This window comes from Mustelus asterias, chromosome 11 (genome assembly GCF_964213995.1).
Source record: "Mustelus asterias chromosome 11, sMusAst1.hap1.1, whole genome shotgun sequence".
NCBI lineage: Eukaryota > Metazoa > Chordata > Chondrichthyes > Carcharhiniformes > Triakidae > Mustelus > Mustelus asterias.
The window spans coordinates 43,193,773-43,220,895 of NC_135811.1; the positions used below are offsets into that span (position 1 = coordinate 43,193,773).

Genomic DNA, 27,123 nt, shown 5'->3' on the forward strand with positions numbered 1-27,123 from the left:
ATGGTGAATGGAGAGATGGCACTACAGTACCAGTGAACACCACTACAAATGTCCATTCAAGAACAGCCACACTCCTTCCCCTCGCTTTGTCCCTGGTACCACTGCATCCACTAGGCCACAATGTAGCAATAAAAACCACCACAATTTCAATATCAACCTCAATTAATCACCCTCGCCCATTCCCTTAGTGCCCATCAATGGCAGAAATGTGAATAAGATCGGCCCTGAAATCATAGAAACCCTACAGTACAGAAAGAGGCCATTCGGCCCATCGAGTCTGCACCGACCACAATCCCACCCAGGCCCTACCCCCATATCCCTACATATTTACCCACTAATCCCTCTAACCTATCATCTCAGGACACTAAGGGCAATTTTTAGCATGGCCAATCAACCTAACCCGCACATCTTTGGACTGTGGGAGGAAACCGGAGCACCCGGAGGAAACCCACGCAGACACGAGGAGAATGTGCAAACTCCACACAGACAGTGACCCAAGCTGGGAATCGAACCCAGGTCCCTGGAGCTGTGAAGCAGCAGTGCTAACCACTGTGCTACCGTGCCGCCCGCACGTACTGGGAGTACAGCAGCTTATGCTCATTGGAACCATTGTCACTGGGCAAACTGGCATTGCCCACCAGGCACCGTAATTGTGCCGTGGGGGTGGAGCCTGAGTGGGGGTGGAGCTATGACGGGGGGATGCAGGGGGTACCCCGCAATGGTGGTGCTCAGTGAGGAATGGGGAGGACGGCACAGGGAGCAATTGGCGAAGGCGGGGGGAGGGGGGTCCCGATGTCCATGGGGGTGGTGGAAGGGGGGGGGAGACTGGCACAATGGTGCCCCAAGCGCCTTGCAGCCAGCTTCACCAGCGAGCTTAGGCTCTGTTTCCCCACCCCCCCCCCCCCCCCGCCCGCCCCCACTGGCGAGAATCGCATCCTGGCTCTTTCTTTGCACTAAGTGCCATAAGATTGTGACTCGTAACTTGCCCAAAAACCCGGCACGATTCTCTCCCATTTTCTCGCTCAGCACTTCGAACTTTTTTTGTAAGATCACGCCCTTAGTTTCCATTACAGCACTCATGCATAAGGTGGCTCCTGCCTGTACTGCAATGGAAGCTGAGACATTAACCATCAGAGGCAGCATAGGGGTTGGAGTAGGAATGGGGGTTGGGGGGAGCCACATTTTTATGCAGCGAGGATGCAAAATTCCAGTTAGTCGGAGCGGGAAATCCCACAGTGGGGGTTCTGTGGGTTGCTGAAACCAATTCTCCCTCCAGGGGAGAGGGAGAGCAACAGTGTGGAAGAGTGGAGAGTGTCACTGTGGGAGAATGGAAAGGAGAGAGAGAGTGGGAGGGAGGGAGGGAGTGACAGTGTGGGAGGGGGAGGGAGGGAGAAAGCGAACGGAGAGAGAGTGACAGTGCGGGAGGGAGGCAGCGAGTGTGGGAAAGTGGGAGGGAGAGAGTGTCAGAAGGAGGGAGAGTGACAGAATCGGAGAGAGAGTGGGAAGGAGATTGGGGGAGGGAGAGTGACAGTGTGTGGGAGGGAGAGAGAAAGTGACACTGTGGGAGAGAGAGAGTGTGACAGTGTGGGAGGGAGGGAGTGACGGAGTGGGAGGGAGAATGACGGAGTGGGAGGGAGGGAGTGGGAGAGAGTGACAGCGAGGGAGAGAGAGTGACAGTGTGGGAGGGAGAGGAAGAGACTGACAGTGTGGGAGGGAGGGAGGGAGTGGGAGAGAGAGTGACAGAGTGGGAGGGAGGGAGTGGGAGAGAGTGATGGAGTGGGAGGGAGGGAGTGGAAGAGAGTGGCAGTGTGGGAGGGAGAGAGAGAGAGTGAAATTGTGAGAGGGAGAGAGAGAGTGAAAGTGTGGGAGGGAGAGAGAGAGAGTGACAGTGTAGGAGGGAAAGAGAGTGACAGTGTGAGGGAGGGAGAGAGAGTGACAGTGTGGGAGGGAGGGAGTGGGAGAGAGAGAGTGACGGAGTGGGAGGGAGAGAGAGAGTGACAGACTGGGAGGGAGAGAGAGAGAGTGAAATTGTGGGAGGGAGAGAGTGAAAGTGTAGTAGGGAGAGAGAGAGAATGACAGTGTGGGAGGGAGAGAGAGTGACAGTGTGAGGGAGGAAGAGAGAGTGACAGTGTGGGAGGGAGGGAGGGAGTGGGAGAGAGAGTGACGGAGTGGGAGGGAGAGAGAGAGTGACAGTGTGGGAGGGAGAGAGTGACAGTGTGGGAGGGAGGGAGTGGAAGAGAGTGACAGTGTGGGAGGGAGAGAGAGAGAGTGAAATTGTGGGAGGGAGGGAGAGAGAGAGTGACAGTGTGAGGGAGGGAGAGTGACAGTGTGAGGGAGGGAGAGAGTGACGGAGTGGGAGGGAGGGAGTGGGAGAGAGAGTGACGGAGTGGGAGGGAGAGAGAGAGTGACAGAGTGTGGGAGGGAGGGAGGTGCTGCTGACTCAATGATGCGGCTTTGCTGCTATGTCGAGGTGTTGCTATGGCAGCCAGCATTTAGCAAACTGACCGAGAGGCGAGCGGGCGGCCAAGGAGTAAAGAAATCCTGAAAGTCGCCCAGTCTCCGCTCCCAGGAGGGGAAAGCCTGGGAGCAGGAGCCTGATTGCTGATCAGAGTGTGAGGAGCCAGTTCCGCAGCGGGGGAGAGAGAAAGTCAGCAGCAACATGAGATGAATTCATGCCTGTGTTTATTTGAGGAAAGTCTCTGTGCTGGAGCGGGGTTGTAATCCCTTCCCGGAGAGTCACGACTGCCGCTCGGAATCACTGTGCAGGCTGCATGTTGAACAGAAAGCGATTGTAATCGACAAGGGGCGCAGAGCCCTCTGCTCACAGGGCTTGTTTCCCACTCAGTATCAGCCCTCTCTCCCTCTCTCTCTCTCAATTATTTACTGTCAGATCCCAATTTAAAATCAGAGAGAGGGAGACTGGCGATAGGCGATGGCTCTGTGTTATGATGAAGGTGATGAAAGGGAGTATTATGAATTTGAACCGCTTCCTACGCTTTTGGAGGATGAGGTAAGTCCGCAATGATGTTTGATGCGGTATTTGAAATGTTCTTCAAAGAGTTGCACCAGTTCGTGTGTGTGTGTGTGTGTTCTTTGAGGGAGGGTGATGACCATTTGGTAAGTTGTCTTCTGCTTAAATATTTCCCCTTTCAGTCAAATGAATCCAAATAAACATCCGATCAAAATAAAGAACGCCAAGCACAGGGTTTGAGTGAGTCTCTCTCTCTCTCTGTCTCTCTCCAGACACTTGTAACCCCGCAATGCAACTTGAAATTGATCAAGCAAAGTTGCAGAAGCCGGTTAAATAGAAGGTTACCTGAAAAGTGACATCATGGCCATGCGATTTCTGTGTGGGTTTTTCTTTGGGTAAATGATTGGATAAGGGCACACAAACCTTCTCTGTCAGAAATGGAATCTTGTAATTTTTGGAAAAATGGATTGATCTTCCAAGTGGTGAGCCAGACGTAGGTAACTGTGGTGCCAGTAGCCAAGTCAAGCAATCAGGTTGAATATTACCTAGTTTATGATTTATGTACACAATTCCTCCATCATTAATCTTTTGAGGTAACAAGCAGTGAATTGATGCAATGCAATCACTTGATTCAGAATGTGCACTGCAGGATGATGATGCTATTCAAGGGGTAATTACACAATAATGATTAAATATGCACTGCAAGTATTAATAACTAGAGGGATATGATATCGCTGCTGTAATGGTTTGGATGGGAGTTGTAATTTTCCAGTTTTGATCTTGCCACAAGTGACAGGAGAAGTGGGCACCAATAATAGCTAAACCATGAGCGAAGAATATTCTAGAGAGTTAGATGATGACTAAATCCATATGGAGTTGAGAAACAGGAGGGGAACTGGTACATTTCCAGGGCAGCATGGTGGCACAGTGGTTAGCATGGCTGTCGCAGTTGCCAGGGACCCGGGTTCAATTCTGGCCTCGGATGACTGTCTGTGTGGAGTTTGCACAATCTCCCCACGTCTGCGTGGGTTTCCTTCGGGTGCTCTGGTTTCCTCTTACACTCCAAAGATGTGCAGGTTAGGTTGATTGGCCATGTTAAATTGCCCCTTAGTGTCAGGGCGATTAGCAGGGTAAATAGGTGAGGTTACGGGGATAGGGCCTGGGTGGGTTGTTGTCGGTACAGGCTTGATGGGCCTAATGGCCTCCTTCTGCACTACGTATGTGTTAGAGACCCCCAAACAGTAGAGGTGAGAAGATGGTTGATTGAGATAGGTAAGAATGACGAGAGAGTGACTTGGGAGAATTTAACGATCTGAAGATGATAAAACTAATGCAGTTTCTCAAAGTGGGGAAAAAAAGTCTTAGAATGCACCCTGAGCTGCTTTTTGTTCAGTATTTTTCTTGTCCAACAAGGAACAGCGTTGCTCGGTTAAGCTCTGGAAAATTTGACACATCAAATAATTGGCAAATGTGGGTTCTGGACTAAAAAGAGAGAAAATTCAGTGAACAAAGAAATAAAATGACACAAATTAATCTGGCAGATTAGCTAGCAACCGTTTGATGGGGCAACAGTGGAGAATCTTTAAATAAGAGATGGAGAGAGCACAAAACAGATATGATCTGAGACAAGAAACTAGTGCATCAAAGAATAGCGTTCCAGAGATAAATAACACAATTAACATAAAATTAACATGGAGGCATATGATCAAGCTGAGAACAGCAATACCAAATATTAAAAGTGTATGTGGAGGTGGAAGGGAGATTTGAAAGGTTTGCTACATGATAGCATAAGCTACACGATAGTATAAGAATTAAAGCCACGATATGCAGTTCTCAAAAAGATGGTGCTGGTACAAAGTAAAATGAATGTTACTTTACTGAAGATAATTTGAAGTGATTGCAAGATAGTAATCTAATATTGGGGTGTGTACAACATTAACTGTCGAAATATGCTTTTGTGATTTAACGTTGTCCTAGAAACTTGACAGGGTACATTCAGAAAGAATGCTCCCAATGGTGGGGGAATCCAGAACTAGGGGTCGGAGGTTGAGGATAGGGTGTAATCCTTTTAGGACTGAGGTGAGGAGAAAGTTCTTCACCCAGAGAGTGGTGAATGTGTGGCATTCACTACCACAGAAAGTAGTTGAGGCCAAAATGTTATGTGATTTCAAGAAGAAATTAGATGTAGCTCTTGGAGCTAAAGGGATCAAGGGATATGGGGGGAAGGGGGATCAGGATATTGAATTTGATGATCAGCCATGAACAAAAAGAATGGTGGAGCAGGCTCGAAGGGCTGAATGGCCCACTCCCGCTTCTAGTTTCTATGTTTCTAAATACGTTGGAGCCATATTTTGGTACTGAAGTGGTTTTGGACCTTGTGAAACCTCAAATGGGTTGGAGCAATAAGCACAGCTGTTAAGAGGGGAGCCTAAGTCAGTACAATTTTTTTCAAAATACTCCTTGCCCCTATGAAGAAAAATAATAGCTTTGCCACTATTTAATTTGACATCTTAAAATAATTGACTATTTCTGTTGCTCTGGGGCGAAATTCAAGTCAGTAATGAGGTGGCACAAAAAGAACATAGAATTGTTCCAAAACTAAGAGCTTTGCAAAAACAGAAAATGTTTTTTCAGTGCTATTGGCCAAATGCAGAATTTCATATGACAGCTTCCACTTTGATCTATTCTGCACATGATTAACAAACAACTGGAATGCAGTTCACCCCATGGTGGGAATAACATCTGATGTGCTAGTTGTGTTAGAAACATCATCTACTCCTGATAATTTGGTCATCTTTTGCATGTAAAATCATTTGTATTATATGACCATTATAATGTAGCCAAGCCATATTCCTTCTTGATGGATTAATTTGTGAGGTATACAACACACAATTATTGCACCCAATGTATAGAAGTTCTGTACGCTTTCCCAGTAATCCAGACACCTAAATCACTCTTTGAAAACACCAAAAGGATTATTTCAGATTTCCGTGGTGACAAAAATCAGGTAGTTGTGGATCAGCTGTCCACTACACACCATCCAATTACAATCAAGCAGGTTGTATAATGAGTCACTCCTGCCCATTCACTGATTGGGGGCAAAGGTTATTACCTATCTAAGTCTTTGCCATATAATTAATCACATCACTTCCTGTGTTTGGTTACACTGTGTTCTGCCACTTCTACACTGGTGTTATCAGCAACACAAACATGAAGTCAGTTTTGCCATTCATTATCCAACTCCAATAAATCATGGCAGTTAAAGAAGGAAGGAATCCAATTTGCATTCACCTGGAAGAATTATTTTCTGGGCGGTGTAGGCGATCTAGATTTTAAAGGAATTAAACTCCTTACTTGATTGGACTGACTATTCAGCACCGTGGCACAGTGGTTAGCATTGCTGCCTCACAGTGCCAGAGACCCGGGTTCAACTCTCAGCTTGGGTCACTGTCTGTGCGGAATCTGCATGTTCTCCCCATGTCTGCATGGGTTCCTTCCGGGTGCTCCAGTTTTCTCCCATAGTCTGAAAGACATGCTTATTAGGTGCATTGGCCATGCCAAATTCTCCCTCAGTGTAACTGAACAGGCGCTGGAGTGTAGCAACTCGGGGATATTCACAGTATCTTCATTGCAGTGTTAATGTAAGCCTACTTGTGATACTAATAAATAAACTTTAAACACACACTCAACTATGTTCTTAAAGTCAGAAGGTGTATTTTTGCTGTAGGCACAGTTACTTATTTGCAATCTTGTGGAACAAGTGAGCTTCTAAAACATTGTATCTACCAGCTTTTGATTAGATGTGGATACTGGACCTTATCAGAAGATTCACTGCATGGTTTGTAGAAAGATCCAGCACCGAAAGAAAATAAATGCAGCAATTGTGTTCACAGGCATGCGCAAAGCATTTGGAGTTGATGATGAACTCTGTACACCTATTTAAGACAATAAATAAATCTGAATAGTACATGCATATTCAGTTAACATGATGTGCAAGACTTAAGCAATCCCCCCATGAGGCTATGTGCTCCCACCTCCCATTTTTCATCACTAAATTTCATTATAGCTATTATGACTAGTGCACATATTTTCTCAATCAACAATGATTGGCATATGAATAAAAGTACTTCAGTTTATACCTTTTCAAAGCTCAGCATAGGCAACATGAGTTAACATAATCAATACATCTCCAACATAGTTGATATTATTAGTTCATCAAGATTAGTTATTTACAATAATAGTGCTGTACAATAATGCAAACCATATGAAGATTTAATGCAATTTTAGTAAACAACATTTATAGATGAGGTTCTGCATAACTCAAATCGGTGACCGGATGTATTTCATGGGTGGTACGGTGACACAGTGGTTAGCACTGCCGCCTCCCAGCACCAGGGACCCGGATTCAATTCCAGCCTCGGGTCACTGTCTGTGTGGAGTTTGCACGTTCTCCACGTGCTTGCGTAGGTTTCCTCCGGGAGCTCCGGTTTCCTCTCACACTGGGTTGGGTTGATTGGCCATGCTAAATTGACCCTTGGTGTCAGGGGGATTAGTAGGGTAAATACGTTGGGGTTACAGGGATAGGGCCTGGGTTGGATTGTTGTTGGTGCAGGCTTGATGGGCTGAAAGACCTCCATCTGCACTGTAGGAATTCTGTGATGACGACTGTTGCCCATTTGTCACTTGTTGGTATTGACATTTCTCAGACAATTATTTTCTCTTGATTTTAACGCAAAATTGACTTTAAATGATGAAGTGTTACCTTTGACTATAATTCCTGAGTTGCTACAGTCCTTAATGCTTTGCTTTAGACTCTCTCTCAGATGTTTGATCTGACTCTTGCTTCTTGCCAGCAGCTGGTTATTGAGCACAGCTTTGGGAAGCTGGATTTCTGACATATAGCTGTGGCTGCATAACCATGACGTTGAAACTAATCTTAGTGGCACACTGCAGTATTAAACATTTATTATACTCTTACAGCAGCATATACTAAGTGGTGCCCAAAGTGCCATTAATGCTTGAAGTTTCACCTTCCAGGTCAAGAAATGGCTGTTAAAAAAAGTCAATGTTTAGCGAACTAAACACATAAATTCTGATTCAGTTTGTAGTGAATCAATATTGTATTTTTGTTATTATTGTTTAGCATTCAGATGTATTGCTAGGGCAATCCTCCATGAAAAAAATAAACTCTGAACTGTCCTTGTAGAACACCGTGTTTGGGCATCATCTGGAATACTGTGTCCCATTTTGATCTCGTAGGTGACACAAGAACAAGACCCTTCGAAGGGTCATTCCAGATTCAAAACGTTGGCTCAGTTCTCTCTTCGCAGATGCTGTCAAACTTGCTGAGATTTTCCAGCATTTTCTGTTTTTGTTCAGATTCCAGCATCCACAGTATTTTGCCTTTATCGTAGGTGGTACTAGGTTCATAGCAGGGGCACCATACAAGTGTAAAGCATTAAAGGCCTTCAGTTCCCATGATAGGCATAGAAAACTGATTCTTTTTAACTCTAGGAACTGAGGACTAGGAGATTTGATTGAGAGCCTTAAAATATGAAGAGGTCAGATCATGTCCATTTGTATAGACTATTTCAATTCAATTTAGGTAGGAACAGGGGAGATGCATGTAAGTTACTGACGCATAGAACCAGGTTAGATGTAAGAAGCTCTTAGTAAACTTAGGGGAGAGTTTACAGATTCACTGCAAGTGTTCAACAGGGAGCTAGTTATGATTAAAATTGCAGTTTATAAAAGTTATATGAGACATTGGGCACTGTGTCTCAGACATGGTTGTTAATTTCGGAGAAGAACTTTCCAGATTCTTTTCATTCCCCAAATTGCCCTTTGGTTTTTCCTTTGGATTTTGGAATCTATTAAAAAACAGTAGCTACTATTGGTTATGGGGAGTGGGCTGCAGTTGGTGTCACAAAGCTCAGTGGCATTATGGCAATATGTGGTGGGCTTAATGGCCAGCTGGTCATTACTTCTGCACCAATATTGTACCTTTTATATTTCATTCCCTTCCTACTTCTTTCTACTGGATTTTGCAAAGTGCTCAATTGTGAAGATTGACCAACACACTCAGTTGGGCTGGTCGGTTGTAAGTACCATTCACGCCACACGAGTGCCAGGCAATGATCATCTCTAACAAGAGAGAATCTAACCATTTTTCCTTGACATTAAATGGCATTACTAATGCTGAAACCCATATTGTCAATGTCCAGAAGTGGAACTGGACCATCCATATAAATACTGTGGCGACAAGACCTGATTCACCAAAGACCCTTAGACAGCACCTTCCAAACCCATGACCACTTCCATCTAGAAGGACAAGGGCAGCAGATACATGGGAACGCCACCACCTACAAGTTCCCCTCCAAGCCACTCACCACTGACTTGGAAATATATCGCTGTTCCTTCACAGTCGCTGGGTCAAAATCCTGGAATTCCCTCCCTAACCCACAGCACATGGACTGCAGCGATTCAAGAAGGCAGCTCACCACCACCTTCTAAAGGGGAACTAGGGATGGGCAATAAATGTTGGCCAGCCAGCGACATCCATGTCCCACAATGAATATTACTCCCCAAAGCCTATCCACCATCTTCAAGGCGCAAGTCAGGAGTGTGATGAAACATTCTCCATTTGCCTGGATGAGTGCCGCTCCAACAACAATTAAGGACAAAGCAGCCCTCTTGATTGGCACCCCATTCATCATCTTTAAGCATTCACTCCCTTCACCACCCAGACACAGTGGCAGCAAAGTGTACCATATTCAAGATATACTGCAGCAACTCACCAACTCTCCTTCAATAGTACCTTCAAAACCCTTGACCTGTACACCTAGAAAGACAGGAGCAGCTGATATATGGCAACATCACCACGTGCACATTCCCCTCCGAGCGACGCACTATCCAATATTGGAACAATATTGCTGCTCCTTCACTAATGCTGGGCCAAATTCCTGGAACTCCTTCCCATAACACTGTGGGAATGCCTATACCAGATGGATTGCAGTGCTTCAAGGAGGCAGCTCGACATCACCTTCACAAAGGCAATTAAGGATGGGCAATTAATGGTGGCCTTGTCGGTGATTCCCACATCCCAGAAAATAATTTTGAAAAAGCCTGTATAGGCACTGCAGCCTCTACAGTGAAGAATGTTTATTTATTAGTGTCACAAGTCAACTTACATTAACACTGCAATGAAGTTACTGTGAAAATCCCCTAGTTGCCACACTCCGGCACCTGTTCGGGTACACTGAGGGAGTATTTAGCATGGCCAATGCACTTAACCAGCACATCTTTCAGACTGTGGGAGGAAACCGGATCACCTGGAGGAAACCCACGCAGACACTGGGAGAACGTTCAGACTCCAGACAGTGATCCAAGCTGGGAATTGAACCCGGGTCCCTGCGAGGCAGCAATGCTAACCACTGTGCCACCGTGCCGCCCCTAATGTGTTGTAATCAGACATACTCTGGTATTGTCATCATTCATTGATGGTTGAGAAACAATTCAGTAACATGTAAATATTGTTAAATTATTACGTTTTTTAACAAATGCTTTTGGTACTATTTTTTTCACTGTGCTTTCCACAGGCCTTCTGTTAACTGCTGCTGCTATATTGGTACATTTTTTGTCAACCAGTAAATAGACTTGCTTGCAAATATAAACTGTAGCCAGACCTATTTCTGTATAATTTATTAATATCGAGTGCATTTTCACTGGAATAACCAGGACTGCATCTTAGGAAAAGATGAGTGCAGTTCCTTTGTGGATACTGCTGCAAAATAAATTAAACCAAAGTCAATTGCTTGTTTGAAAGTTTTATTAAGAGCAACAGGAGTTTACTTCACGATTACAGCTGCCAAACTCAAACTTCAGCAACATCCTGTTATATTTTAACTCCTGAGTTTCTGTTTATTTTGGGATAGTTGATCCTGTGCAGTATTAAAGTATTTTTAAAAATCCAAATAGTACATCGTGAACCAAAGACCAGGGGTGCGATCTTGCTGCCCATTCACGCCACACTCCCACTGCAGCGAAGATGGCAGGCCAAATCTCTGTTCACTGCAACAGGATGGGAAAATCCCGCTGGCGTGAATGGTCAGAAAATTCTGGCCCAAATCTGAGATCCTCAAAATGCAAGTACTGCATAGACCCTAAGCTTTGGAAATTCCTCCCTAAATTTCTCTCCCTCCACCTCTCTCATTGATCCTTAAAATCTACCTCAGTCTTTATCCCCTTATGTGACTCAGTGTCAAATTTTGTTTGACACTATCCTTGTGATGCGCTTTGGGGCTTTTGCAATGTTAAAGGTGCTCTATAAGTGCACATAAGTGTTCTTAATGGATCCTAGGCACAAGCTACACTTGTATTTTCAGCCTATCAAACTGCAAATGCAATGAGTTGCAGCACAAACCTATTTTTGGATGTACATACACGTGGTGCTTTTATCCCTGTCTTTTGCTTGATTTTGCCCCTATGTTGAAGCTTAGTATCACATTTTAGGCCCAGAAATAACTGCCTGTGCTCAAATACTTGTAACTGCGTCGCATTTTGAGTGCCGTACTTGCAGTGCAGTTGGTGTGCTTGCCAGTCATGCATTGTTGTATATAAATGGCTGCAGTGAGTTTTGCTAACCAGCTGGTAAAACAATTACCAGAAACATCACCTGTGTTTTAAGGGTTGGAATCTTTTCAATGAGTGAAAAATATCATTGATGGTTTGACTAGTGTCAAGTTTAGAAGTGGGCGTATTGTATAAGGGTTCTTTGGAAGTGAACTTGGAATTGGTGGTATCCCCATGCACTTGCTGCCCTTACAGTTCTCAATGGCACAGGTCTTGATTCACGAGGTGGTATTGAAGAAGTCTTGCAGAGTTGCTGAATGGGATACATGCAATCATGCTAGTGGAGGAGAGCTGTGAATGTTTAAGGTGAAGAGGGGCTGCTTTGTCCTAAATGATGCTAAGCTTCTGTTGGATTTGTACCCATCCAGTAAAGTGGAGAGTATTCCATCCCTCTTCTGACTTGGCTTTGTTAACTAAAATTTTAATAAAAGGAATCAGGAATTGATTCAGAATACCCAGCCTCTGACCTTTTAGCCAAAGTATTCCTATGACTAGTCCAGTTAATTTCTGGTCAATGCGAACCACCAGGAAATGGATGGTGGGGGATTCAATGATGGTAATGTCATTGATTTTCAAGGGGAAGTGGTTAGTCTTTCTCTTGTTGGAGATGGTCATTACCAGGCACTTCTAAGGCATGAATGTTACCTACCACTAATCAGCTCAAGCTCGTGTGGATGTTGTCCAGGTCTTGCTGCACATAGTGGTGGATTGCTTCACTATCTGAGGAATTGTGAATGAAACTGAAGACTGCAATGATCAGTGAATGTCTCCCCTTCTGACTTTATAAAATGGAGGGGAAGTTATTAAAACAGCTGAAGATGGTTGGACTTTGGAGCCTGCCATGAGAAATTTGTGCAGCAATGTCCTGGGTTGAAGTGATTAGCCTTCAATAGCCATCTTCCTTTTGTGTTGGGTATGATTTCAAACAACAAAGAGTTATCTGCTGATTTCGATGAGCTTCAGTTTTGCTAGGGCTCCTTGGTGCCAGACTTGGTCATGTTCTGCCTTGGTGTCAAAGCTGGTCACGATTCAACTATATACTCACATTTATTGTTTCATATTATATAAAAGTTTTAAAATATTTATCAGAATGATAAAATGATTACAGCACAGAAAGGGGGCATTTGGCCTTTGTATTTTTATTCCAATTCAATCAAATCAAATCCAATTCAGAGTCTCAACAAGTTGAGACATTTCCGATCCAAGCTGACAAGACAGGGCCTTCACATCTGTCTTGGGCCTGATCTACATGAGCCAAGCTGATTGGAGGAGGGGGAGGTTTCCTCCTCCAAGGCTTGTTCGCATTTGCATCTTAGCCAAAAGGCCGAGATGCCGCTTTTAAAAATTGCTCCATATGAAAATGAAGCTTAAATGTAACCCAATGGCCTCAACCAAGCGCAGCATCCTCTTCATACTACACCTGATCTTAGCCAAAAGGCCGAGAAGCGTCTATGTTGGCTTTCAATAAGAGCTGTTCAGTTAGTCATACTCCCCTGCCCTTTCCCGGTGGCCCAGCAACCTTTTTTCTCTTCAGCTAATTACTGAATTCCCTTTTGAAAGCCACGATATGTAGAACGGTTCCCCAGGGGTCAATATGAGGACCACTGCTTTTCTTGCTCTATATTAATGACCTAGATTTGGGTGTGCAGGACACAATTCCAAACTTGACATATTGACACAAAACTTGGAAGTATTGCGAATGGTGAGGAGGGCAGTCATCAATTTCAAGAAGACGTGTGGCAGATGGAAACTTAATGCAGAGAGTGGTGAAGTGATGTTTTCAGTAGAAAGAATGAGGAAAGACAAAAGAGCATAAATGTTTCAATTCTGACGGGAGTGCAGGAGCGAAGGGAAGTGGTGCACAAATCATTGAAGGTGGTGGAGTAGGTTGAGCAAGTGATTATTAAGTCGCGTGGGATCATGAGCTTTATAAATAGAGGCAAAGAGCATGAAGTTATGGTGAATCTTTATAAAACACTGGTTCATTTGAGCATAAAAAATGGAAGCAGCAGTAGACCATATGGCCTTCAAGCCTGTTCCGCCATTTACTCTGATCATGGTTGATCCCTGATTTCAAGTTGATTTTCCCATGTGTTTCTCATATCCCTTGATTCCCTGAGAGATCAATAAACCTGTTTAGCTCAGACTTAAATATATTGCATGATGGAGCATCCAAGTCCCTTTGGGGTAGAGAATTCCAAAGATTCATGATCCTTTGAGTCAAGAAATTTCTCCTCATCTCATTCCTAAATGATTGGCCCCTTATGCTTAAACTGTGGCCCATGTTCTATATTTGCCAGGGGAAAGAACACCCTGTCAGGTCCCTTCATCATTGTGCATTTTTCAATGAGATCACTCATCATTCTTCTGAACTCCAGATCTGGAATATAGACCGAATTTATTCAACCTTTCACCACAGGACAGCCCTCTCATCCCAGGAATTAATTTAGCGAATGTTCAATGCACCACTTCCAAACCATGTATTAACTTCTATGAACCAGGTATGGTATCACCAAATACTGGTAGAATTGTAGCAGTTTAATTCACTTGCAATAGAAGTGGTATAAAGGGATAATAAAAATAGCCATTTTCCTTCCCAATGCTTGGTCACCTTGCATGTTCATTTTCTGCGTTCGTTGGCCATCTCAGTCCCTCCCAACATCCACATTTACAAATTTCATGCCTTTTTAAAAGGTATTCTGCTTTTCTAATCATGACGACCAATGTGGTACCATCTTTCACTTCCTCATATTCTACTCCATCTGACACCTTGTTGTCCACTGCCCTTGACATCAAGGCAGCATTTGACTGAGTACGGCATCAAGGAGCCCTAGAGTCAGTGAGAAACAGGGGAAAACCCTCTGCTGGTTGGAGTCATACCTGGCACAAAATAAGATGGTTGTAGAGGTTGGAGGTCAATCATCTCAGCACAAGGACATCACTGTATGAGTTCACTGGGTAGTGTCCTAGGCCCAATCATCTTCAGCTACTTCAGCAATGACCTTCCTTCCATCATAAGGTCAGAAGTGGGGATGTTCGCTGGTGACTGCACAATGTTCAGCACCATTTGCAATAATGGGGCGGCACGGTAGCACAGTGGTTAGCACTGCTGCTTCACAGCTCCAGGGTCCCGGGTTCGATTCCCGGCTCGGGTCACTGTCTGTGTGGAGTTTGCACATTCTCCTCGTGTCTGCGTGGGTTTCCTCTGGGTGCTCCGGTTTCCTCCCACAGTCCAAAGATGTGCGGGTTAGGTTGATTGGCCAGGTTAAAAAAAAAATTGCCCCTTAGAGTCCTGAGATGCATAGATTAGAGGGATTAGCGGGTAAAATATGTGGGGGTAGGGCCTGGGTGGGATTGTGGTCGGTGCAGACTCGATGGGCCGAATGGCCTCCTTCTGCACTGTAGGGTTTCTATGATTCTATGAATTCAGATACTGAAGCAGTCCATGTCCAAATGCAACAAGATCTGGACAATATCCAGACTTGGGCTGACAAATGGTAAGTAACATTTGCGCCACAAAAGTTCCAGTCAATGACCATCTCCAACAAGAGAGAATCTAACCATCACCCCTTGACATTTAATGGCATTACCATAGCTGAATCCCTGACTACCAGCATTCTGGGGGTTACCATTAACCAGAAACTAAACTAGCCATATAAATACTGTAGCTACTGGAGCAGATCAAAGGCTAGGAATTCTGTGGCGAGTATCTCACCTCGTCACCCCCCCAAACCCTCTCCACCACCTACAAGGTGCAAGTCAGGAGTGTGATGGAATACTCTCCAGTGGCTTAGATGGGTACAAATCCAACAACACTCAAGATGCTTGACACCATCCAGGATAAAGCAGCCCGCATGATTGCTACCCCTTCCACAAACATTCATTCGCTCCACCACTGACAAACAGTGTCAGCAGTGTGTACCAGCTGTAAGACACACTGCAGGAACTCACCAAGGTTCCTTAGATAGCACCTTCCAAATTCATGACCACTACTAGAAAGACAAGGACAGCAGATACCTGGGAATATTATTACCTGGAAGTTCCCCTCCAAGTCACTCACCATCCTGACTTGGAAATATATCACCATTCCTTCGCTGTCGCTGGGTCAAAATCCTGGAATTCCCTCCCGAATGGCTCTGTAGGTGTACCTACACCCTAGGGACCGCAGCGGTTCAAGAAAGCAGCTCACCACCACCTTCTCAAGGGCAACAAGTTATGGGCAATAAATGCTGGCCTTGCCAGTGGTGCCCACATCCCGTAAATGAATTTAAAAAACGAGTTTAACCTGTCTATAATCTCTTTGAGTCCACCTCACAGTTTACATTCCCACCTAAATTTCTATTGTCACCAAACTTGGATACATTTTCAGCCCCAATTAGAATACTTGCTATCCTTACCTACTCAAGTCTACATGTGACTCCAGATCCACAGCAATGTGGTTGACTCTTGAGTGCCCTCTGAAATGGCCGAGCAAACCACTCAATTCAGGGCAATTAGGGATGGACAATAAATGCAGGACCAGCCAGCAATGCCCACACCCTGTGAACAAAAAAAACAAAAGTAGGAACCGTTTCATGGTGGCACAGTTGTGAGCACTGCTGCTTCACAGCACCAAAGACCGGGGTTTGATTCTGGCCTCGGGTGACTCTCTGTGTGGGGTTTACACGTTCTCCCCTTGTCTGTGTGGGTTTCCTCCCACAGTGAAAAGCTGTGCAGGTTAGGTGGATTGGCCATGCTAAATTGCCCTTTAGTATCCAAAGATGTGCAGATTAGGTGGTTTAGCCATGGAAAACGCACAGGGTCATGGGGATAGGACAGAGGAGCGGGCCTGGGTGAGATGCTGTTTCGGGGTGTTGGTGCAGACTCGATGGGCCGAATGGCCTCTTTTTCTGCACTATAGGGATTCTGTGGATTCCAGAGCTCTGCAGAAGCACGGAATCCAGACAATCACTCCCAGAGCAATTTCAGAGTGCAGAAGGCTCAGAACTGGGATAGCTTGAGAGAATAGGTTCACTGGGTACAGAACTGCTTCAGGATTGGACAAAAGGGATCAAAAAGATCAGGTCAGCACACCATGCAATATGACCTATCACTGCTATGACAGCAAGGTAGGGAGTTGATGAGACTTCACGAAGTCCTGCAAGCTTTCAACTTTTATTTCAATGTCTGTTGCTACAATATATCCTGGTAGACAATGTAACCAATGGCAAAATGATGTGGTATAAATAGAAGCAGATGGAGAATGTGGAGAGCCTTTGTGGCCCAGGGTGTGGCCCAAGTGTGGTGTAATGAAGTTTCTTTATGAGAACTTTACTTTGATTTATTTTGTGAAGGTAGTTTTTTTTATTGCTTTCTACTGGAATATCCTTACTGCCTGATGAACATCTGTCAGAATGTAATAATAGAGGGCTAAATGTAATAAGAGAGAGACCAGGAGAAAGCATGGATTCGTTCATTAATGGTCTCTACATTCTGGCAGAGAACTGCCACTATGGAATCTTAAAAGATGAACTGATTTATTGCAATTGCCATCAGAATCCTGGACGAAGTATGGCCAGATCCCGTACAAAAGAGGATAATACAAAATACAAAAGAGGATAATACAAAAGATTTAATACTCGGAAATGCAGTGCAGATTGTGACACAACCGGAATTCAGGAAATAGAATTAGGCATTTGTTTGTGAGAAAGGAAAGGAGAAAACCAAGTGAAACCATGCAATTTGTGGGCCAAAGAAGCAACAGCATTCCTAAGCCTGCCAAAAATGGGGGAAAGAGCACTGACTGCCATTTTAAAATGTCTTTGGTGCGGTGGGAATAAACTGCACAAGCAAGAGGAATGTCCGAGGAGTGGGTAACAGAGTGTCACAGCAAGTGTAAAAATAGGCCTCTTCAAAACTGATGGATTGTTGCTCAAAAACATTGACAACCTGTGAAAAGAATGAGACCATTTTAGAACAGAGCTACATACAAGAAGTGGAAGAACCAGAAACTAAGGAATTAACCTTCCTGGGGAGGTAAATGATACCCAAAACATTTACTGGAGTATTAAACTCAAAGTGGATGGACATCCCACAGAGTTTAAAATAGTCACAGGTTTCTGTTTTAACAGGTGAAGTTAAATGGCTCAAACGGATTATATTGTAACCCTCATCGATCAAATTACAACGTGCTAGTGGGACAACTTTAAAAGTGAAAGGCCAATTTATGGCAAAGCCAAAATATAAAGACAAGAAATCCTCAAACCTCTCTACATCATTCAAAGTAAAGAGGGCTCTCAACTCAGCAAAAAGGCACACCTAAAATTGGAATTAATCTATAAAGGAGATGAAGTTGCTGATAATTACAGCAGTCCATTTCAAAATTAATTTCTAAAATTGTTTACAGGCCATCAGAATAATACAATCGGAAGAAAGCGAACAAGAGAATTTACACTTCATCAAGGAGGTTGAAGCATTTACATCAATAATGATTCAGCACTTACCAGCTACTGCAAAAAAAAATTGCAGGAAATAAAACAAGCCAAACAACAAGATGAAGAATGTCTCCAAATCTGAGAATATTGTCTGGAAGGATGGGCAGACTATATCCCCACTAATCTGATACTACAGTAATACTTTGAACTGCACAAGCAGCTCATAGTCATCCTGAAGAAGGGTCATCCTGACTCAAAACATTGGCTCTATTCTCTCTCCATAGATGCTGTCAGACCTGCTGAGGTTTTCCAGCATGTTCTGTTATTGTTTTCATAGTCATTGACTTGCCAGTCTTCAACGAGGGAATAGTCGTATCAAGAGCATCCCAACTTGATACTCTTCACAGACTCCTCCAAGGTTGTTTAGGATTGGCAAAAGGTTGTCTGAAAGCACAGCAATTTGTCTGGTGGTCAGGCATTACTTGCTCTGTGGATAAATGATTTCTAACTGTTTTTCTTGTGCTTTAACAGCCAAGAACTAAAAGAAGCAGTATTACCTTTTAATTTTCCATCAAGGTGCGTGAATGCCTGAGAATTTTCTTATTTGAACTTGAGGGGAAAACTTTCCTTATTGTCACTGCTCATGGTGGATTGGATCAAACGGATTACGTAGTATCACTGCAAACAGCAGCAGTTGTCCAATCCTTCAGGAAAATTGATGCAACATTGGGCATCCCAGACAAGGTAGCATCTGACAATGGACCGCAGTTTGCTAATAAGCCATTTCAGAATTTTGCAAACGAGTATGACTTTATTCACCTCACTATCCTCAATTGAATGGAGAAACTGAGAGAGGGACACAAACCGTTAGAGATTTATTGAAGAATAGTAAATGTGCGGGGTTGCAGGGATAGTGTGGGAAGGTGAGCACTGGGAATGATGCTCTTTCAGAGAATCAGTGCAGACTGGATGGGCCGAATCTCCTCCTTCTGCACTGTAGGGATTCTACGGTTCTATGGTACTGCATACCTTAAATAGAACATATTATGATCAATTCTATCATTCTAATTACAACCTTAATCTAGCCCTTCTGAACCTCACGACAAGAAAATGGTTTCTCATCATCAGTGTTACAAGTGGGTAGGAGATTGCTAACAGATCTTCCATCCCTGGAACAAAAATTCAAACCTAATATCGCCACAAATGACCATGAGCCAGTAAAACAGCATGAGAAGAAAGAGCAAAGCAACCAGGCTCAAACATCAATGACAGGCATCTAGAGCGCATGAGTTACCAGTGCTGAAGCCCAGGGATAGAGTATTGTTTCAAGACCAACAGAAAGAAAGCACTATTATGACCAGGTGAGAAGAGTGAACTGGCTCTATTCAATCTCCTTGGCTGGTCACAACAAAATGCAAGTTTCTGTTCCCACAAGAATATGCTTTCTCCAAATTGTTTAACTATTTCAGCTGCAAACAATAAAGAGCCGATCAAGTAAGGTTTTCTTAAGTCAAAGAGCAAAATTATTCATCACTAAAACTGAGAAAAATAATAAAAATGCCACATCAAGCATTTGGCCCTCATGCACTCATTCGGGTCCACATACAAACACATGCACATATATCAGAAATAAGGGGAGTAAGATTTTAAATGCTGTGGCCATAAGACATAGGAGCAGAATTAGGCCACTCGGCCCATCGAGTCTGCTCCGCCATTCAATCATGGCTGATTTGTTTTCTCATCCCCATAACCCCTGATCCCCTTATTAATCAAGAACCTATCTATCTTTGTCTTAAAGACACTCAATGACCTGGTCTCCACAGCCTTCTGCGGCAAAGAGTTCCACAGATTCACCACTCTCTGGCTGAAGAAATTCCTCCTCATCTCTGTTTTAAGGGATTGTCCCTTTAGCCTGAGGTTATGCCCTCTGGTTCTAGTTTTTCCTACTAGTGGAAACATCCTCTCCACGTCCACTCTATCCAGGCCTCGCAGTATCCTGTAAGTTTCAATAAGATCCCCCCTCATCCTTCTAAACTCCAACGAGTACAGACCCAGAGTCCTCAACCGTTCCTCCATACGACAAGCTCTTCATTCCAGGGATCATTCTTGTGAACCTCTTCTGGACCCTATCCAAGGCCAGCACATCCTTCCTTAGATATGGAGCCCAAAACTGCTCACAATCTGACCAGGGCCTCAAAAGTACATCCTTGCTCTTGTATTCTAGCCCTCTCGACATGAATGCTAACATTGCATTTGCCTTCCTAACTGCCGACTGAACCTGCATGTTAACCTTAAGAGAATCTTGAACAATGACTCCCAAGTCCCTTTGTGTATGATTTTTTTGGATGCGGCCAGATGTAGAAGATTTTGCAATTATTGTTCAGTTCAAGTGTAGGTTTCTGGTTAAATTGGCTTCTTGATTACTTTCTTGACACTTACAACTTGTGTCAGTTGCAATCTCTCTCAAGTGGCTGGGCAGTGAAATACTTCACCCATTGTGTATTTCCAAGATGTTGTGGGTGTGTGTCTGTCTGTGGCAGCCATTGTTTCAATATCCAGTGGTTTGCATTTTAATTGTCTCTTTCTTAGATAGTTAAGAGTTTCTATGGGTGTCTGGATTATAGAAAATGGCTCTCTCTTCACACTGCCCTGAGGGTAATTTGATTGTTTTTCGCTGCCATAGAATGTGGCCTGGCATTTTTAAACAGTTTCCACTATTTCAGTTCAACTCGCAAAATATTTAGTCAGTTAAAAGTTGAAAAAGACAATAGATGTGTGGATTAGGTGGAATCATAGACTTACTACTCAGAACCTGATGATAATGAAGAAAGACAATACTACAAGGTCTGCAGCCACCCAGGAGAAGAATATTCACATTGACAGAAGGGTGAGTACGGAGTATCCTCAAACTCAAAAAGAGATCAGAACAAGATCAGGCAGATTGATCAAGGAAACTCAGAGCCTAACCCTGTGAAGTCTGAGACTCGAGAGGTGTTGGGGATAGTAGAGATGTAGGAGGATGTAAATATGAGTGGTATAAAGACTTGGAGAGAGGTGTAGAGCAGAGGGTTATAGTATAGGACGGCACAGTGGTTAGCGCTGCTGCCTCAGCACCAGGGACCTGGCTTCGATTCCCTGCTTGGGTCAATGTCTGTGCGGAATCTACACGTTCTCCCCATGTCTATGTCTCCCAGTGAGTGGAGACCTTGGGATTAGTATTTGTTGTGTTTGTTTTATACCTGAGAAATAGTCACAAAGCTTGCCAATTTCGCCATGTGATAACCTAAGCCCAAAACATGCCATTGTTGGTCCAATTGCCAAATGTACCTTTAGGCCGATACCTAAAACAGTTGGCCCCTCAGCTATAAAACTTGGTGATTTAATAGCTGTTGAAGGACGCTTTCCTCAAACTGGTTATCACAAGAGTGGGGCAGATAGCAGGCCTGCCACAATCAGAATTCTGCAGCATCCTCTGTGACCGCAGAGCAAACTTGAGTTTCTTAACATTTTCAAGACACCTTCCTATGCAACCAGAAAGAGCAGGAAGGCACAGTGGTTAGCACTGCTGGCTCACAGCAACCAGGACCTGGGTTCAATTCCAGCCTCGGGTGACTGGATGTATGGAGTTTGCACATCCTCTCTGTGTCTGCGTGGGTTTCCTCCGGGTGCTCCGATTTCCTTCCACACTCCAAAGATGTGCGGGTTAGGTGGAATCATAGAAACCCTACAGTGCAGAAGGAGGCCATTTGACCCATTGAGTCTGCACCGACCACAATCCTATTCGGGCCCTATTCCTGTAACCCCACATATTTGCCCTGCTAATCCGCTATCAATTGGGTCAATTTAGCATGGCCAATCCACCTAACCGGCACATCTTTGGAGTGTGGGAGGAAACCGGAGCACCCGGTGGAAACCCATGCAGACACTGGGAGAATGTGCAAAGTCCACACAGACGGTGACCCAGGCTGGAATTGAACCCAAGTCCCTGCCGCTATGAGGCAGCAGTGCTAACCACTGTGCCACCGTGTCGCCCTGGATTGGCCATGCTAAATTGCCCCTTTGTGTCAGGTGGATGAGCAGGGTAAATACATGGGGTGACGGGGTTAAAGCCTGAGTGGGATTGTTGTTGGTGAAGGCTCGATGGGCTGAATGGCCTCCTTCTGCATTATCGGGATTCTAACTACTCCTGCTATAAAGGTGGTTGCGAATGTGGAAGAGAGGTTTCTTTCATTGACTATCAGACTCGTTTGTTACTCCTTTCACTACTTCACACTATTCTGCAAGGGAAGAGTCTGACACAACATTGGAGCTCTGAAAGGCATCTCTATCCCGCTTGCTTTGGTTTATGCTATTTTAATAGCAGCTGGAGGAACATCTGGAAGGAGGCGATTAGGAAAAATAAGTCTTGTAATCCAAAGGAATCAGGCCTAAAATGCCAAATGTAAGAAATGGGTGAGAATGCAGATAAAGCAACTAAATAGACAAGAAATCATTAAAATGTAAACTTTATCTTTTCCCAAAATATTGATTTCTAAAGGTAACAAGAAATGTTCTGTGCTGGATCAATGACAATTTGAATAAAATTTGCAGCAATTAGGATCGGGTTTAATAAGGAATAAAAACAGAAAGCACTGGAAATATCCAGCAGTTCACACAGCGTTTGCGAAGGGAGAAATCGATTAAACATTTTCGATTTAATGACCTTTCATCCAAAGTTCTGTGTCTGTTTTAATTTCAGATTTGCAGCATCTGCAGTATTTTTTCCTCTGGCAAATAATAATGAGTGCATGCTTCATGGGTGACCTTCAGTCACCCCACTTTTAAAGCAGCAATGAAAACTTGGACGCTGGTGTTCATATGATTTTCAACTGTGGATCTGAACATTCACATCTGTTCCTGTGCATGTATTCTGTTGCATAGTTCACATGAATCAGATGCGTAAAGGAAGCACATCCTAAACTTTAGATTTCTCACCATAATGAAAAACCATTGCTTGCTGCTATTGAACAAATTGTGTTTTGGCTGTTGCGTGTTGAAACTGAATGCCTGTCACATCTCTGACACTTTGGGCTGCAGTTTGGTTCAGTCCAGATATCACCCTGCAAGGGCATTGAAAAATCCTGTAAAGTAGGAATTCCAGGGCATGGCAACTTTCCCTGCCACCCTTGCACCCCGGACATACTCTCTTCCACCTTTTTCTGTCGGGAAAAAAGACACAAGTCTGAAAACATGTACCAACCGACTTGAAAACAGCCTCTTCCCTGCTGCCACCAGACTTTTGAATGGTCCTATCAGATATCAAGCTATTCTCCTAAAAGTTAATGTTTATTTATTAGTGTCACAAGTAGGCTTGCATTAACACTGCAATGAAGTTACTGTGAAAATCCCCTAGTTGCCACACTCTGGCACCTGTTTGGATACACTGAAGGAGAATTTAGCATAGCCAATGCTCGTAACTGTGGAAGGAAACCACAGCACCCGGAGGAAACCCACGCAGACACGGGGAGAACGTGCAGACTCTGTACAGACAGTGACCCAAGTCGCCAATCGAACCTGGGTCCCTGGCACTGTGAGGCAGCAGTGCTCACCACTGTGCCACTGTGCTGCTCTCTCACCCAATCGGTAACTGCAACACTATATTCTGCACACTCTCCTTTCCTTCTGCCCTATGTACTCTATGAACGGTATGTTTTGTCTGTAACAGCTCGCAAGAAACAATACTTTTCACATGTATCCCAATACATGTGACAATAATAAATCAATTTGGTTCAATTCAATTGCTGGTTGTACCTGCGGATAATTAATGGCATATGGCAGTAACAGCTCCCCTATTTGGCCTGCAACATTTTGGACACTGGTTGTCCGAGAGCTTGTGACAGCCTAACCCTGAAGCCATGCACTTTAGCGTTGGCACCATGCGATGGAGCTGTTTTCCACCTGTCCTTTGCAATGGCTTGTACACTCCCAGCTACTCTCTCTCTCTTCCAGCAGCACTCATTAGAGATTGGCACTGGCTGTTCCTTGCATGTTAATGATGTCCAAGCCAAACGAACAATGACCAACTGTAGCTGAGTTGTGTTCAATTTTTCCTGCTCTGTTGAATAACTCCACGTCATGAATCTGTTGCCAGCTCTCAAGTATTATCATGAAACCAGTGTCAGTGTGCAGAATTCCCTTTTGAGGGTAGAAAAAGGATTTGCACAGGCGGAAAATACATTACTCCCTAGAACTAAGGGAAAAGGACTGCAGTAATTTTAAAATATTGAGTAAGAACAACTGCGCTTCACATTATCAGCAACATCATAAATTATGCACCTGTCACATGGGATTCTTTGTTGTTCAACCATAACTTCAAGATTATTTCTAGACATTGGTCTTTAACGCCATAGGGGACTTGTGCAGAATGAAATGTGGCCCAAGTATTCCTTGCTTTGTTTTGCTTTAGCTCAAGTGTCACGAGCAAGTGATATCTACTGATAATTAATCCACTGACAAAGGAAAATAAACAGATGAGATTGAAACACTTTCTCGCTGTCCCATAGCTTTTATATTTTTAAGCCCCGATTTAACAATCATGGAGAGTAAAATTGGGTCAGGAATAAAGCAATCCACTTGAATTTACTCCTCATTCCTGTTGGGGGGTGGTAAGGTTAGAATGAGGATTTTACGGTCTCGGTTGTCATTGGAATTTGGGGTCCTGGGTTTGCACATCACAGATATCTTGTACCGAGGCAGTCTAACTGAAGGTGCACGTTAACAAGGTCTCTCTGGTTCCACTACCTCCATGAAGGTTCCTGTTGTGTGCACCCCCCCCACCCCTCCCCCATCCCCCCATCCTCACCCTGTACCTCCCGATTCCTCATCTGACCCATCAGTAGATTCTTCCTCTGTGGCATCCGGAGCTGCCTCGCGATCCTCAACTTCCAGTTGCATACATTTCACAGCAAAAAACTCTAACCTAAAGAGAGAGAGCCTTCTCTCCAGGGATCTTTTATCCCACCCTTGGGTGACAGCTCGAGGAGACGTGTTGTCCGCCAGCCCGTGTTGTCCTTACAAAGACCGCAAATCATACAGGCAATGTGAAATTCCTTTTTTACCGGTATATTAATGGCCTGAATTGACCCTTTGAAGTGTCGGTGGGTACACGTCCGACTCCTGTAAGCACCCGCTGATCGTAATATAGTTTCCCAGCATGATGGCATTGGGATGCTCGCCTGGCATATTCTCCAGCAATTTCATGTGACTGAAGTTCGGGCATCCACCCGTTTCTTCATGTAAAGTTCTGGCCAATGACTTAGAGGAAGCATTTAGATTTTTAAATTGGTGATTGAGGTGAAATTTGCCGGCAGGTTAATCATTCAGAACAAATCAGTACGTTGCAGTATTATTTTGTGAAGTTTGGTGAATAGGTCCCAGTGCGACAAATGACTTTAGTAAGGACAATACAATGCCACGCAAATACAAGTTAAGACCCCCTGGGCATGTGTAGAACCATGAAGGGATAGGGGCAGTATCTGTTCATTCATTTAAAGAATGCTCGCAATTTAAGGTAGTTAGAAGGCAAGCAAAGGGTATTTTAGACCAGATTGCTAGAACCACTGAGTATAAAATAATAAGTGTTGTATATTTAAGCTAAGTAAGGATTAACTATATTTGTATTTGGAGAAATAGAAACCTTAAAAAAAATCTGATTAAAGCTTTTAAAACAATGATAAAGTTCGGTTGAGTATGTTTTTTTGAGAGGGTTGGGACAGGATGTGGCTGATAAAATCTGTCGACAAAATTTGATTAGATACCAGGAAAATATTAATTTTTCAGTTAGTCTTACAGCAGACTTTTATCGGAAAGTGGCAGTCGGTATGCCAGTAATTCTTTGCTCCTAACTGTGGCAATCTGGTGGCATGTTGCCACCTCCAGCCTATTTTCAAAAAAATGGCTTGGGGAGTGGGGGGGAGAGGCGGGGGGGGGCGGGGGGGGGGGGGGGGGGGGGGGAGCGGGGGGAGGGTGGTTTGTTGGATACCTGCCCGCCACTGGTAGGTTGCCAATAGAAGTGTAAGTTGAGGGGACACTTCACGTGCCACCTACAGTTCTCCGATGGTGGCAGTCCACAGCTGGGCCAGAGATACATCCTGCATCACAGCCCAGCATGGATCCCACCAGGCTGTGAGAGTTCCCCATCAGCAATGGTGGCCTGGCATCTGTGGCAACAGCATATATTTTGTATCATTTACACGTCTTCCAAGAATTCCTCCAGCTTAAGGTGGTCTCCCACCTGCAGCATTCTTCCCTCCACCTCTTCCTGTGGGTCCGTCAGCCACCAAGAACCTTGGGCACACCCATTGGCCTACTCGACTCCGGTGGCCTTACTTGGACAGAGCTCTTGGAGGTGGGCTCCTAATTAGCTGCTCTCTCCAATTGGGTTCTGTCATGGCCATTTCCAGGCTCCTGAACCGGAACTCGGCCCAATGTTGGGATTGAAACCTTGGAACTAAAATTCAGCTTGGGGGGGGGGGGTGGGGGGTGGTGGGGGTGGTGGGGGGTATGGTGGTGGTGGGGGGCAATACTAATAAGATATGATGAGTGAGGAGTCTTGACAACTCCTTAAAAGAGAACGTAACAAGTTGCTGAGGTAGGGGCCCTTCCAAATTCAATGAGATGAGTTACTTGTTCATTAAAATTGTGATGAGTTACTGGCAACTATGCTCTCCTGGAGTTTCTTTCACAATTTTAAGGAGTCGATGAATTATTTCACTTTACTGTAAGCCTGTTGCTCATTCAATCTTTCCTGACCGATGGGGGTAGGTGTATTGTGCAAGGTAGCAGCAGTGAATAAATGAGCGAGGATTGAAGGCATGTTGGTCTTTTTGCACCCGGTTTTTCGTGATGTTTGTATATTGAATGCTTCATTACCTGACATGGATGTGATTTCTTGATGTGAGCCACAATTCACCAATTTGTGCTGGGCTAGATAGGAAGGTTTTTAGACCTGCAGTAATTATCAGCACTCATTGTTAATACTGGGTAGAACTGATGGAAGCTTCTGGCAACCGAGCACATGTGTAATTAAACTTCAGAAATATGCTGTCAAGAGGTAGCCCACGCCACCGC

At 44.3% G+C, this 27,123-nt stretch overlaps 1 protein-coding gene across 1 annotated transcript in view; it reads left to right on the plus strand.

Annotated features, from left to right (window-relative positions):
* The first annotated feature begins 2,932 nt into the window (after positions 1-2,932).
* Positions 2,933-27,123, plus strand: part of kndc1 (kinase non-catalytic C-lobe domain containing 1) — a 207,437-nt gene continuing 183,246 nt past the window's right edge. Inside the window, exon 1 of the mRNA XM_078222911.1 lies at positions 2,933-3,010. Within this exon, the coding sequence (XP_078079037.1) occupies positions 2,933-3,010 (78 nt within the window). The remainder of the gene's footprint in view (positions 3,011-27,123) is intronic.